The sequence below is a fragment of the Pollicipes pollicipes genome, unplaced genomic scaffold (assembly GCF_011947565.3).
Source record: "Pollicipes pollicipes isolate AB1234 unplaced genomic scaffold, Ppol_2.1 Scaffold_3087;HRSCAF=3621_pilon_pilon_pilon, whole genome shotgun sequence".
Classification (NCBI taxonomy): Eukaryota; Metazoa; Arthropoda; class Thecostraca; order Pollicipedomorpha; family Pollicipedidae; genus Pollicipes; species Pollicipes pollicipes.
The window spans coordinates 35,341,447-35,353,994 of record NW_023596225.1 but is presented as its reverse complement, the minus strand read 5'-3'; the positions used below and the strand labels follow the sequence as shown (position 1 = coordinate 35,353,994).

Here is a 12,548-nt window from a genome sequence, read left to right as displayed (position 1 = left end):
TTCGACCGACGGTGAGGATACGGAGGTGGACAAAGGGAAGGATCAGAAGGTGCATAGCGGAGAGGGTTCGAACGCCGACAGTGATGAGGTCAGACACGAATGTGATAAGGACGACAAGGCCGACAGTGACGACGGCAAACCCGGCAGTGATGCGCCTTCGGAGAGTGACGAGGATAGAAGACCGGACAGTGAGCGAGATGAAAGCGCGGTGGAGGGCGGTGACGCCAAGAAACGCCGCGATTCGAGGATCCCATCAAAACAAGCTGAAGTCAGTGGTAGGCCGCCTCGGTACGGGTCCAGGCACGACGAAGCTAAGAAAGAGGGTGCCGCTGGCGGTGGCGCTCGGAAGCGGATCACGGACAAGTGTCCGGTAGTGAAAGTTAGCGAGTGCCAGGCGGCCGGTGAAGCGGAGGCGGGTGACGCCGAATCGACCAAAAAGAGCAAGGCTCCGCTGGCGATCCAGAAGAAGCTGCTCGCCGCACTGCCCGCTGGCTACAAGACGTGCATGGGCGAGCTCATGTCGCAGCTGAAGAAGAGCCGAACGGAAGGTGACGATCTGGTGGGAAAGAAGGTCAGGAGGCATCACCGGGATGTGGAGCGCGGCGAGGACGGCAAGGTGAAAAAGAGGAAGCTGAGGCGTCGCTTGCCAAAGCTGCATTGTGGACACGCGTTCTGCGAGAAGGTATGTGTTGGATGGACGAGTTGTATGTGCACTCCTATCATCTGGCGCATCTCTGGCGATGACATTGAGATTTATGCGGTACGGGTGTCCCTGTGATGAGAGTATTTTCTAGGCAGAGCTGCCTTGGCTTGCAGCGAGACCATTGTTCAAGCATTGTCGTTACAGTTAATCACACATGTTTACCTCCAACCTCTTTACTCAGACGAGATTACGGATGGTTTTGTCTTCGTGTCGGACAATATGCGCCACGACGTCTCGCGCCAGATGTGCTCAGTTGCCTTGATGTGATTGTTCGTACGTGGACCATCGATGTCTTACGTTGGCTGTCTCGAAGCGCGTTGTGGCGTGTGACTCTCTCCGTACAGATTATGCATTTGTGTGTGGCTCTGCTCTCGAGCGACACATGATCGTTCAGCGATTAGCTGATTAGTGGTACTGAACAGCTCCCAGACTCTCATGCGTTTATCTACCCGTTGTGGGCCACCTCTGCGATAGGGGCTGCCGCACAGGGATTGTTCTCTTTCCTGTTGGGGGTTTGTTGGGGGGGGGGGGGGCTTAGGGGGCTCCGGTCCGCCAACTTTGAGAAGGAAGTGGGTCTAATTGGAGAGAAGCTTCTTTTTGGCGTTTTTTGCGTTTGTGTGTGTGGGAGGGGGGGGGGGGGGTAGGTTGAGCCATAGTTTTCTACCAAACCTCCAATGCGTGCTATGATTTAGACTACGCTCATCATCCGTGTTTCCGTCTGCTGCACCGATTTCAGTTTATCTTAATACAGGATGTCAGCGAGCATTGATGCACTTGACGTGTGTCCGTCGGCGTCTGATCCCCCGCCCCCTCCCCCCGGCATCTGAAGCTGTCTGCGCGTTGACGGCCGTTTGTGCGGCCCCAGCTGCTGGCCCGGCCTGTCCGTCCCCAGCCGGTGACCTGGCCTGTCTGCCCCCAGCTCATGGCTCGGTTCCACACGGTCGTGATTATGCCCCACCTGCTGACCCGGTTTGTCCGTCCCCAGCCGGTGACCCGGCCTGTCTGCCCCCAGCTCATGGCTCGGTTCCACACGGTCGTGATGGAGCGGGAGGCGTCCGGCAATCCGGTGGAGCTGAAGCTGAGCCAGGTGGCCGAGCAGCTGCACTCGGTCATCGCCCAGCACATAGAGGTGGGTCGGCTGCACTCGGTCACTGTCCAGCACCTAGAGGTGGGTCAGCCGTACTCGGCCATCGCCCAACACACAGAGGTGGGTGAGCCGCACTCGGCCATTGCCCAACACATAGAGGTGGGTCGGCCGCACTCGGCCACTGCCCAACACATAGAGGTGGGTCGGCTGCACGTGGTCATTGTCCAACAAATAAAGGTGGGTCGGCCGCACGTGGTCATTACCCAACAAATAAAGGTGGGTCGGCCGCACGTGGTCATTGCCCAACAAATAAAGATGGGTCAGCTGCATCGGTCGTCGCCCAACACATAGAGATGGGTCAGCTGCACTCGGTCATTTCCCAACACATAGGGGTGGGTCAGCCGCACTGGGGTGGGGTGGGGGTGTTTGGGTGGGGCCTTTGTAGCTGTGTATCAGGACTAAGGCCCGCCCGGAACCCACCGGACGTTGACGGAGCGCCACCCGCCCGTCTCGCCAGGCGACCGTGGACCGGATGCTGGAGGCGGCCGAGGCCGAGTGTCCGCACGTGCTGCTGTCGGCCGTGCAGCAGGCTATCCGCTCGGCCAGCGCCGAGCGCGTGCGGCTGGCGCTGCCGGCCGACCAGGTGCGCTCGGCGCTGCAGCAGCGCGCCGGCTCCGAGCTGGCCGAGCGCGTCAACGAGCTGCACGTGGCCGTGGCGGCGCAGGTCAGCGACCGCGTCGTCGATGAGGTCATCGAGAGCCTCACCAGGAGCTACCAGGAACTGGTGAGCGGGCGGCGGCGCGGCAGGAGGCGGTCAGTCGGGCGCTGGGATTGGCTGCGGGCCTTGTCACAAAGGCTGTGGTCTGTTTTTAGAATGGGTTCGAGGGTTAGTGGGTGGCGGTGAGTGTTTGGCTGAGCTTCTGTGGGGGCTGTCGAAGGGTCGTGAGGTCCGGGCATTACGAACAGCCCCGTTCACCTCCCTCCGGCATCGTCTGTCACGTGTGCCTGGGATGAACCCGCCGTGTTATCGGTATAGTCTGCGGCGGGTGTCGTGGGCGTGGCGTGGTCGTGCGGCTGAGCGAAGCGCTGCGACGGTCGCGTCTGTCCCCGTGTCCGCAGACGGGAGATGCGGGCCGCAAGCGCGCCTGCACGCCGGACGTGCTGAAGTCGCACCCGCGCCCGCCGGATGGCGCCGAAGCCGGCGGCGCCGACAGCAGCCACTCCAAGGAGGACGTGGGCAGCGAGCGCTCGGACCCGTCGCCGCCGGTCAGTGCGCGCCCGCCGCCGGCCGTGTGGGCAGCGCGGCCGGGCTTAGGTAGTGGAGATGTGTAGCCCTCGTTAGCCTCAGTTTGACGAAAGGTGGATGGTTGTGGATGGATGCGTTGAGACCTATAAGACCCAGCGACGTTTGGGGAATTAGCCAACCGGTATGGCCGTGGCCTGATGTAGTAGTGATGTGCCCGCCCTTATCCACATACACCGCTTCATCCCGCTTGCTCGCAACATGTGGCCAGCATGTGCGCGCGCTGGGACCGTCAGCCGGGAGCTGGCCTAACGTGAGCTGACTGCGAATCACGAGCTCACCATGGCCGGCCCTAACCCGAGCCGGCCAAACGCTGTCTCTGGGCGGCAGTTTTGTCTCATGTGCGCGCACGGTCATAACGGCGTGGTACTAGGGTACGTTTGCGGAGGTCATCCGGGCAGTCACTGTTATATCCCATCCTCGCCTTACTCTTGCAGCGGCGATGCGCTTTAATCGCGCTGAAAAGTTGTAATGCAGCAAAATACAAGCTATAGGAATGGTAGGACGGTAGGAGGATAATGGTTGGTATAAGGTGAAAATGGCTGCCATGAGTAGACAAATCACCAGGTGAAGCGATTGCTAAAATTGTGCGTAATTGAATAAAATTATCGTTCAAATCGTCATAAAATTATCCTCGAATTTCATTAGCTTTTTGTCGCTACTCAGACGCCTGTCAGGAAGTCCACTCCTTGTCCGCGCCATGCCGGCGGCACCCGCGGCCGCCTCATCGCGGCATCCCACGCGAAATGTTGGCGCGGCCCTTCGTGTTGTACCGAGGCGCCGCCAGCCAAGAACGGGTCAGGCGTGCTCTGCCAGGAATGCAGACCGCGCCATTCCAAATAGTCGGGGGGGGGGGGGGGGGTGGGAGCTAGGGGCTGACAGCCTCGGTCCTGGCTTGGGGTTGCTCTCGGTGAAAAGCTGTTGCGCTGAGTTGGCTTTGCTGTAGATGTTTCAGCGTCGGTTGTTTAAGTGCGAACTGGCGCTGTGAGAAGGTGATACTTGACCGTGAGCGACGATGTCTAATGATGCCTGATGGTGGCGTGTGATGGCTGATCGTGCGCATGATCTATGAGAGCCTTGCGTTGACGCAATGTTCCTGTTGCGTGCTGCTCAGAAGCTGGAGTACTTGAATTTGGTGAGATCATGTGGCGGCCGCACCTGCTCTTTTTATGCACAGCTCACTTGCCTGCTTGATTTTTTAACGTAGCAGGGTATCATTTTTAGGACTAGCTTATAAGTTCTTGCGATACCTGCACTCATTGCGTCACATGGACGGCTTACGACAGTGGACGGGCACTTTGCAGCATAACATCCAGATTGAGAATGGCCGGGGTAGCCACTTAGCTTTCAAGTGAAACCATCTGAAATGTAATCGTAGTGGCGACACCTTTCCTGTGTTGACTTACCGGCTTGTGCTGACGCAATACTGACCACATTCCAGGCGACTCCCCAGCTACATGCCAAGAAGCTAAACCTTCAGGGCCGGAAGATGCGCCCCAAGTCTGTTGTCGGTACGTGTCATTCGCCTGCCGCTTCTCTGTCTCGTTCCTGGATTATATACTTTAGAAGACACTTGGGCTGGTTATCGTGAGATTGAGGCCATGCAATAATGCTTCTCCGCATCGTTACTGGATTATAGACTTTAAAAGTTACTTGAACTGATTTGTTGCGAGAAGATTATGATAATGCTATAACAACGGCTGACCCACGACATTCGCCGCCTATGCCAGCATGCTGTGCAGCGATGTCCGCGGTTGTGAAGATGAGCGCCAGCGATAGGTTGTGGCTCTGTGGGAGCCAGCTCACAAGATGTCCTTAAAACAACGCTGATTAATGTGGCGATTGCAATGCACTGTCCTGCACTGTCACTACGCGTCGTGTCCGTGCTCCGTCAGTAAGTGGCACGTGGACTCCTCCCCAGGTCTTCCAATCCGTTGCAACCTGGATGTGTACAGTAAGCGCCACCTGGCCGCGCTGGCCAGAGCTTGCCTCTGGACCCCTTCCCTTCTACTGCATGCTCCGGTTCAGCATGCCGACCTGCAGTGACGTGTCGTGTTTGGTTTTCTTTGTGTGGGGCTGGCCGGCAGGCGTGTTTTGTTTGCACGTGTGCTGGTGGCGCGCGCCGCCTGGCGTGGCACGCCGGCCGGCCTGGTCGGCGCGGCGCGGCGCGGCGCGTGACGCGGCCGCTGAGTGTACTCTGTGTGCGGCGCAGACTCCGTGGAGGGCGTCTCTGCCGAGCGCATCCCCGACCTGCTGCCCAGTCTGGACTCCACCGAGGAAGGTAGGCCAGCTCCGGACACCACTGGCCGAGGAAGGCTGACTGGGGACTCGGACGGGGAATACAGGTCAACTCCGGACAACACTGGCGGAGGAAAACCGGCTGGGAACTCGGGTGGGGAGTATATAGGCCAGCTCCGGACACCACTGGCCGAGGAAGGCCGACTGGGGACTCGGGCGGGGAATACAGGTCAATTCCGGACACCACTGGCGGAGGAAAACCAGCTGGGAACTCGGCTGGGGAGTATATAGGCCAGCTCCGGACACCACTGGCGGAGGGAGGCCGACTGGGGACTCGGGCGGGGAATATAGACCAGCTCCGGACACCACTGGCGGAGGAAGGCCAACTGGGGACTCGGGCGGGGAATATAGACCAGCTCCGGACACCACTGGCGGAGGGAGGCCGACTGGGGACTCGGGCGGGGAATATAGGCCAGCTCCGGACACCACTGGCGGAGGAAGGCCGACTGGGGACTCGGGCGGGGAATATAGGCCAGCTCCGGACACCACTGGCGGAGGAATGCCGACAGGGGACTCGGGCGCGGAATATAGACCAGCTCTGGACACCAGCGGCGGTGGAGGGCCTGAGGCCTGAACTCAACTGAGGAAGGTAGGCTGACTCGACACTCAAACCGGGAGTATAGGCCGACTCGTGACTCCATCGAGGAATGTGGGCCGACTTTGTCGACCAGTCGACACTCAAGCCAGGACTCTGCGCGGCTCCTGAGCCGGCTGAGAGAGAGAGAGAGAGAGGCCGACTGATCGGGAGCCATTCCCCGTTTGGGAAGGTAGGTTGACTTATAAGGCACGGGTGGGAAATTTAGCGAGGCAGCGTACGGACTTGAAGTCGGTGCTCCTCTGAAGGAGGTGTGCTGGTTAGAGGAAAAAGAGTCGCTACTCCAACCAGGTGGCGGGGTCTCTGCGCCTGATGAAGATGCTGAGCGCGTGAAGGCAGACACATCTTCAGGAAACGAAACATGGCGAAACGGGCAGGGAAATCTGTGCAAGTTGATGCGGTGAATCACATGTTACGCCTGGTGTCGAGGAATGTTCACAGAAAAGCAAGGTCTGTTTCAGTTTGTGTTGCCTATTTTTGCACCATGCCTTCACCTGCGCATGCATGTGTGCATTCTGCAGCCTGTTAATATTGGTTTGGCTGTTGTGAAGGTTGTTCCCAGTCGTCCCCGTGTGTGACCCGCGCTTAATGGCCATTCACAGCAAGAGATGCGTCCAAGACACTGCACGCGCCTGGTGCGCCAGCTGCAAACAAATCAATGAGCATCACGTGTCGGCTGTTAGCGTTTTTAGCCTCGTTGTACGCAGTTATACGGTCTTGGCTCGTTATATTGAACGTTTTTTTTTTTTAGCTTTGACTTGTTGAGCTAGACCGTGGAAGCGAATGACTAGTCTGTATGTTTTGGTTATTTCATGTGAATTCATTGTTTTTGTGTTCAAAGCTTTGCAGCGCAATTGACATTGATTGCGATTGGCACTGATTTTTATTCGAAGGCTGTGAAAATTGGATTAGTTACTTTCCGCCAAATCTGAATGAAGATTCTTGGAGGTCAGTTGTCACAAGACCCTTTTACGAAGTTTTTCATTGATAGATATTGTATGACGGCAGCAAAAAAAGTTAATGCAAGTACCATCAACTGATTGTACCGCACACTGGGACTGGTTTCGCACATCCTGTTAGTCAGATTTAAGCCCATGCTTCCATCAACCCAAGCGGCAATCACAAACTCAGTAGAAACACCATGCCAAGCTCATTCTTGGGACGCGCCCATGTCTCAGGCGTTTGCTACGTTTGCGCTCGTTTCGAAAGCGTGCCGGCGCGCACCTTCATGCCCATTGCGTCCGAGCGTTGGCTGCAACAGGGCTCTGTGAGCCGCTGGATCTGACCGGTGCGTGCGCGCCGCGCCGCCAGAGGTCGACACGGTGGCCGAGCTGCCGGCCTCGGCGTACCAGCTGCGCCATCTGGGCAAGCGCGTCCGCGGCGCGCCAAGAGCCGCGCGCCCACGCGGCCCGTGGTCGGCGAGGAAGGGCGCCTGACGTCGACACCGGCCTGGACGTGTTCTTCCCGCCGGCGCGCTCGCTGCCCAGCAGCCCGCTCACCTCGCCGGACTCCGAGTCCCGGTCAGTAACGGCCTGGAGTCCGTGTCGCCGCTGGTGGCGCTCCCCACCCCGGCTCCTGGTGTGTGATCGTTGGCAGTCGGGGTGCGGTGCGTGACGGCCGGCGGACGGGTCCGGGGAGTGGAGTGGAGCAAAATGCCAGAGGCAGCAAAATAAACCCGTGTTCGTTCGCTGTTATGTTTTAGCTTTGCGGTCAGCGCATAGTGTTTGCGGTGCTTGTGTGTCGGGCTGCACACGCTATCTGCCTGATCTGCTGGTGCTCTCTCTCTCTCTCTCTCTCTCTCTCTCTCTCTCTCTCTCTCTCTCTTCTCTCTCTCTCTCTCTCTCTCTCTCTCTCTCTCTCTCTCTCTCTCTCTCTCCTCTCTCTCTCTCTCTCTCTCTCTGTTCTCTGTCTCTGTCTCTGTCTCTGTCTCTGTCTCTGTTATCTGTCTCTGTCTCTGTCTCTGTCTCTGTCTCTGTCTCTGTCTCTGTCTCTGTCTCTGTCTCTGTCTCTGTCTCTGTCTCTGTCTCTGTCTCTGTCTCTGGTCTCTGTCTCTGTCTCTGTCTCTGTCTCTGTCTCTGTCTCTGTCTCTGTCTCTCTGTCTCTGTCTCTGTCTCTGTCTCTGTCTCTGTCTCTGTCTCTGTCTCTGTCTCTGTCTCTGTCTCTGTCTCTGTCTCTGTCTCGAGACCCTCTCTCTCTCTGTCTCCTGTGTGCGGCTCAGGTTGTCTGACGTGCGCCGCCGGCGACCTGACCACAGACAGCTGATGACCACGTCTGCCGACAACACACCCCACCTGGGCCTGGAGCGCGCGCGGCGCACGCCCGCCCACCGCGATGACGACGCCCACCGCGAGAAGAAGAGGTGACGCCATGGCCGCCACTCTGTCTCACTTGGAACATACCGGGCTCGTTACTTAGGCCGGAATGGGCCCGTTTCGTTCTACCGTCTCGGGGGCGCCCTGCCGCAGTTTCGCTGCCCATGTTTGAACAGCGTTGCTGATTTAGCTTATGTTATAGCGGGACTTGGATTGTCTCAAAAGCTCTAGCTTTTTCACGGCGCAGCGGTCAAATGTTTGGTTCTATACGCATGTTGGCCTAGTTTTGGGAGCGGTTGGCCACCGTCCTTGCCGTGATTCCACAGACGAGCAGTGTCTGACTGACCGGTGGTGTCGGCCTGTCCTCAGCAGCAGCGGTGTCAAGAAGGGCATCTCGTCAGTGTTCAGCAAGCTGGCGGCGGATCGTGTGGCCCGCAGCCGGGAGGACCGCGACGGCGGCGAGCCGGCCAAGCTCAGGAAGCCGGCCGACACGGCCGACAGCGACTCGTCGGCCGGCTCCGGTGAGAGGCTGTCGTCGGCCACTCTGGCCGTGTGGACGTCGCTGTCGCGTCAAAGGTCGCCCCGTTTAGGTGCTTCCGGTGTCAGTTACCGAACAGCTGGGCTGGCTGGTCACAATTGTGCAACGAAAATCACCGTGCTGATTGGCGGCGGCATAGACATCGCTTGTGGTACGCACGGCTGGACATCGCCCGTCGCGCTCGTTTTCATCGGAGCTGCTCGAGTGACTGGACGACAGTTCGCATGGTGGTGTCGTACGGCCGCTGCCGGTGGCGTCCCCCCGGGGCCGATCCACTCCTCGCTCTCGCCTGCTCGGCCGCTCCCGGCAGCATGGTGTAACGATACCCGCTTTGAATAGTCGGGCGGCTGGTGCTGTGGCCGTTCTGCCGCGACGCGCGGCGGTTCACTGATGTGAGTGGCTCTGTATTCTCTGGTTGGCGTCGAGACGGAAGCCGCTCTGTGCGGGGCCGGCTGTGCTGACCGGCGCCCGTCTGCGCGACGCAGGGAGTGCGGACAGCTTTCTGAACCACCTGCTGTCGCCTCCGGTGGTGCCGCCGGCTGAGGAGGGCGCCGAGCCGGCACTGCGCCGCCCGGCCGGCCTCGCCGGCACCGACCTGCTGGCGGAAATGCGCGCCAAACAGGAGAAGCGCGCCAGTCTGACGCCCAAACACGTGAGCGGGGGAAGGGAGGGGGGGGAGGGGGGGGGGCGCTCAAGGCTTGGGAAAGGGGATCCTGATAAACGGTCCGGTTGTATTATGGCACGTGCATGCATATCACACGCGCGCCGCCGAAGTCGGGTTTAATAAGTTTGGCGTCGAGCATGGCCAAGAGCTGCGCGTGGTGGCGAGTAGGAGTGGCAGGCGCCGCCCTCAGTGACGACTGTTACCGCTGTGCCGTGCGGGACGACTGACGGCCGTTCGCCGCCGCAGACGCCCGAGGAGCTGGAGGAGCGCTCGCCGCTGCAGGAGGTGAAGGGTCGCAGCGCCGCCCTGGCCGCCGCGCTCAAGTCGCCGTCGGCCGGCCACCACGGGCCGCCGTCGATCAGTGAGTGCCGGCTGCGCGGTCCGGCTCTGTGACGCCGCCTAACGCCCAGCGCCCGGTGACTACAGCTCGGCGCCCGAGCATGCTTCGCTTTCGCCTCGCCTCGCCGCCGGCCGTGTGGGCCGGCGGCTCCCGTGTCCCCGGTGCGAGGCCTGGCCGCCGGCCGGCCGCCGCGTCGCCCGCTGGCCGCGCCGTGCGCTTCGTCTCCCGCGTGTGTGCGCGCGTGTGTGTGAGGGGGCTGGCCGGGCACCAGCCGCGCCTGTGACCGCGCCGCGCGCCTGTTCTAGGTCCCAAACCCAGCCTGGCCAGTAAGCCTAAGCAGGCGTCCCCCGTGCCGGGCCTGGCCAAGCCGCCGCCGCTAGGGCCGAAGCCGCGGCCCAAGTCCATGGCCGGCCGCACTGAGACCCGCTGCTCCGGTGAGTGGCTCCGGCGGCAGGCGTGGTCGGGTGGCGAGCGCCGCGGACGGCGCGGTGCGGCCCACTGGCGCTGCCAGCACCAGGCTCGAGATCCGCCCGGTGCCAGGCCGGGTGCTCGGGTTCAGAAAATGGAAGAAAGGGTAAAGCTATTATGCAGGGTTACCCTAGTTTCAAATTGCGCAATTGGGTAAAGTATCTCGAAAAGGAGGGGTATATCTGCCCTGTTGCACCTCGAATGGGACGCCACCCGCTGGCGGTTGCACGAGTCCTTATACTAATGCGTAACGCGTTGCGTGTTGTGCTGGCATTGTGCTGTCAACGCGCCAGTGCTGGCTGGCGTGTTGACACCACGGAGCATGCGTTGGGAGCTGACTCGCTGTTGTCTCTGGCTGCTTGTCCACCGTCACGGAAGGAAGTCCGTCTGACCTGCAGCGCGGGTCTCAGATGGCCACGGGGTTTGAAGGGAAGCGACCGCGGACGTAAGCGCGGTGCCGCGCTTGAAGGCCGCCTCAGCCAGCCGTCTGTGTTGTTTTTGGTTTGCCGAAAATTCTGTGAGCGACTGCCCGACTCCTGGTTGGTTTCTCTGGTTACAGAGCGGGTTTGTACTGGATAGTGGGATTTGTGAGCATGACTTTGTTCCCTGTTTACGTTTGTGGTATGTCGGTAGCGCGCGGCGTCAGGCATTCTATTAGTGTACCGCTGGCATTGATAGTCACAAGGGGCCATCTTTAGGACTGCTTATGTCAGTTGGAGATTTCGGTCACAGCAGATTTCAGCAGACGCCGAACTTGTGTCTTGATGATGTGCCCGCAGGTCGTGCAGTTGTCGCACCACATAACCACGGTAACAGCTCTCATATCGACTTGCTTTCTTATAACCTGAATATAAGCAGCTGCTTTGCTTGAGCTGTGGGGAGCTCAGTGTGAATTGCGTTCTTGTGCATTGGCCCACGCGGAGCTCCGGCAGTGCGCCGGTGTGACGTGGCGGTTGTGGGTTTGACCAGGTGGCGGCAACACGTCGGGAGACGAGACGCCGCCGGCGGACGTCGGTCCAAGCTCTGACTCGTGGACCGGACGGCAGATGGCAGACGGCGCCGCAGCTAACAGCTCGAGCCGCGCTAGCGACTCGCCAACAGGCAAGGCGGCGTGACGTGCGCACGCGACGGCACGCAGTCCGTGTCCGGACGAGCACCGGCACATCCTCACCGCACAGTGTGTACATGGCACCGGCGTGGTTTGGGGAATTGAACATAGACGAATGCCTTGGTGTATAGGTATTGTATATAGTGCCATTGCCGCGCACATTCTGGTTGCGGAAGGAATTTGATGCACTTTGCCCTGTACTTTATACTTTGATGACCCGGAGTCGTGTGGACTGGCCACCGTTCTCGAAACGTCCAAGTCATGATGCCTCGAACAAACCGACGAAAAAGTCGACCGGAAATGGACGTATTTCAAAGTGCAGACAATTTTGAACTGGGCTGTGCCACAGCTGACCCAAGTATTCTAAATCAAGTACATTTATGTACGTTTACAGCTCCTCCGATTGTTAGTGTTTTTCGAAGTTTGCCGATTTGTTAAATAGTGCGCAGAACCGCTACTTTTTGTTTGGTTTGCTTGCATCAAACTTTTATTTGCTGTATTTTTGGGATGTGTTGCGCTTTACAGTGGGTAGGACACATTTCGCGGGGATGAAGGTGCGGATGCTGCACTGCCGGTAAGCATACATCCGTGCAGGGTCGTGGTCAGTCCTTGTTTTGTTTGTTTGCGTTGATGTATCTATCCGCTTATTTGTTGGTCCCCTGTCGGCCGTTGTATGTAGCTGCCCGATAGCACCGAACCTAACGCATGAAGACGAAGCTTGTGGGCGGACCGATCCGGGACTAACGCTTTGTGCCTCGGCCGTTAGATGGGAGCGGTGCGCCCAGCGCCCAACGCCAACCCAAACGGTTAACGTCGGCAGAACTCGAGGTAAGAATGGTGGAGGTTGTCCATCTGCGACCACCGGGCTGTGTTTTCGTGTGGCGATGACCTCTGTGAGGAGCGCCGCACGAGGCTACGCTACCGGCCGCGGCGCGTGCCCCCGCCACCGCCGGGCCCGGCGCTGACTCCTCGCCGCCCGGCCGTTACAGAGTCTGCTGGAGAGCTCAGTTGACGGGCCGCCGCCGAGCGAGCCGAGCATCGCTGACGGCGTGTCGCCGTCGCCCGTGCCAAACCTGATCCTCGACCAGGCGTACTCGCTGGATGACGTCATCAACGTGTGACGCCGCCGGGC

The 12,548-nt window shown here is 59.6% G+C and overlaps 1 protein-coding gene across 1 annotated transcript in view; it reads left to right on the top strand.

Annotated features, from left to right (window-relative positions):
• Positions 1 to 12,548, top strand: part of LOC119089293 (F-actin-uncapping protein LRRC16A-like) — a 29,771-nt gene that overhangs the window by 16,667 nt on the left and 556 nt on the right. Inside the window, 17 exon segments of the mRNA XM_037211958.1 lie at positions 1,716 to 1,832; positions 2,308 to 2,574; positions 2,910 to 3,056; positions 4,208 to 4,228; positions 4,535 to 4,604; positions 5,306 to 5,374; positions 7,298 to 7,354; positions 7,357 to 7,406; positions 7,409 to 7,506; positions 8,241 to 8,345; positions 8,668 to 8,819; positions 9,322 to 9,488; positions 9,747 to 9,861; positions 10,146 to 10,274; positions 11,278 to 11,409; positions 12,183 to 12,244; positions 12,406 to 12,548. The exon segment at positions 12,406 to 12,548 is cut by the window's right edge and continues 556 nt beyond it. Of these exon segments, the coding sequence (XP_037067853.1) occupies positions 1,716 to 1,832; positions 2,308 to 2,574; positions 2,910 to 3,056; positions 4,208 to 4,228; positions 4,535 to 4,604; positions 5,306 to 5,374; positions 7,298 to 7,354; positions 7,357 to 7,406; positions 7,409 to 7,506; positions 8,241 to 8,345; positions 8,668 to 8,819; positions 9,322 to 9,488; positions 9,747 to 9,861; positions 10,146 to 10,274; positions 11,278 to 11,409; positions 12,183 to 12,244; positions 12,406 to 12,537 (1,890 nt within the window). The 3' untranslated portion in view covers positions 12,538 to 12,548.